At 55.4% G+C, this 1479-nt stretch overlaps 1 protein-coding gene across 1 annotated transcript in view; it reads left to right on the plus strand.

The window, feature by feature from the left end:
* The first annotated feature begins 249 nt into the window (after positions 1–249).
* The window catches only part of LOC102877410 (phosphatidylinositol 3,4,5-trisphosphate 3-phosphatase and dual-specificity protein phosphatase PTEN-like), a 23504-nt gene continuing 22274 nt past the window's right edge, over positions 250–1479 (plus strand). Inside the window, exons 1-2 of the mRNA XM_006890657.1 lie at positions 250–260; positions 1154–1476. Of these exons, the coding sequence (XP_006890719.1) occupies positions 250–260; positions 1154–1476 (334 nt within the window). The remainder of the gene's footprint in view (positions 261–1153; positions 1477–1479) is intronic.

The following is a 1479-nucleotide window of genomic DNA, read 5'->3' on the forward strand; positions in this document are numbered from 1 at the left end:
TATTATTTTTAAAGAAATCAGTTTTGTTTATTGAAAGGTCTGAAAAACAGTGACCAGGATGGATAAAGGTCTTTCAGGTCAAGGCTAATATGTACGAGAATTCTCCCCGCCACAAAGTATCTGGTGATGTCTCTCTCACAGTCTGCGGCCCCAGTTATCTAATTTGTGCGTGGAATGTTTCTTATCAGTGCCATAGTAACATTGTCATAGTACAGGCCACCACAGGGAGTTTCAGTCGTGCTGGCCACCATGACCCAAGGGTGAGCAAGCGTCCGAAATCGCAGAGGGAGGGGCCTGCGCAGACATAACCCTTAGAATGTTTTATAGGCAGGTTCTAAATATGGAATCTCTGGGCTTATCAGCGTGCTCTGGAACCCACAGTCACTGTATATAGCCGTGTGTCTAAATGCATTTTCTCATTTTTCTTCAGAAAGCTGCTCAAATGTCACTTCCTTCCAGAGGTCTCTTCTAACCATTTCATCCAGCTAAAGATGCCTTGCCCACTTAATCTGTCTCATCACCAAGCTGCTTGCTTAAATCTATCTCCCCCAAGAAGGTAGACAGGCTCCCAGAAGCAGAACCCTCCCTTGTCTATCGCCACTGCATTGGACCTGGGCGCCTTCCACAGTCATTTCTGGAACGAACTAATGGCCCGTAGTCTCGAGCTGATTTCTAACAGGCTTCCAATCGCCAGCAGCTCTAAGCATTCTTCTCTGGCAATCATTTTCCCCATCATGGGTCTCCATCGTGGAAATTAGGCTTTTAGCCATTTCAATCACACCTAACCCACCTTACAGTAGATCTGTTTCCTACATACAGTCAGACTGTCACCCTGCTCCGCCCACCAGTTTGCCAGCTGGAGAACTGAAAGGTGGATTATGCAGGTGCAACCTTGGACAGGAATTCGTTTTCACTTTTTTGATTTGTCTTGTTTTGGGATAGTACAGGATGGAAAGAAACAAGGCAGATTCAGGGGATCCACCGGTTGACAAACCCCGCCCCATCAGGGATGAATGCCCCGCCCACCGCACCAGAGACTGGCCCTGACCAGAAAACTCCGCCCACCCTGCTCGGGCCCCGCCCACCGACTTCAGGCCACACCCTCAAACCACTCCCACCTATCAGTTGACAGACCCCGCCCCACCTGGCACAGACCCCGCCCCACCATAGACTCGGGCCCCGCCCACTGGCGGCCGCACCCCGGCGGCCTTGTCGCGCGGCCCTCACCGAGCAGAGCGAGCGGCAGGTGCGTCGGCCTCGGGGACTCGGGGACGCGGGGACGGAGTTGTCCGCAGCTCCTCGCGGGACCGCACAGCCGACGCAGCCTCTCCAGGCTCCAGCCTCGCCGGCCGCGCGCCACGCCCCCCGGCAGCCGGGGCCGTAACTCCTTCCGGGTGAGCGGGTCGCCGACCCGGCTGCCCCGCCCCTTCGCCGAGCTGCAGCTCCTCCGGCCGGGAGACTCGGTGCCCGCTGCTCGCT

Source organism: Elephantulus edwardii, unplaced genomic scaffold (assembly GCF_000299155.1).
Source record: "Elephantulus edwardii isolate Elephantulus edwardi_28Jun2011 unplaced genomic scaffold, EleEdw1.0 scaffold00091, whole genome shotgun sequence".
NCBI lineage: Eukaryota > Metazoa > Chordata > Mammalia > Macroscelidea > Macroscelididae > Elephantulus > Elephantulus edwardii.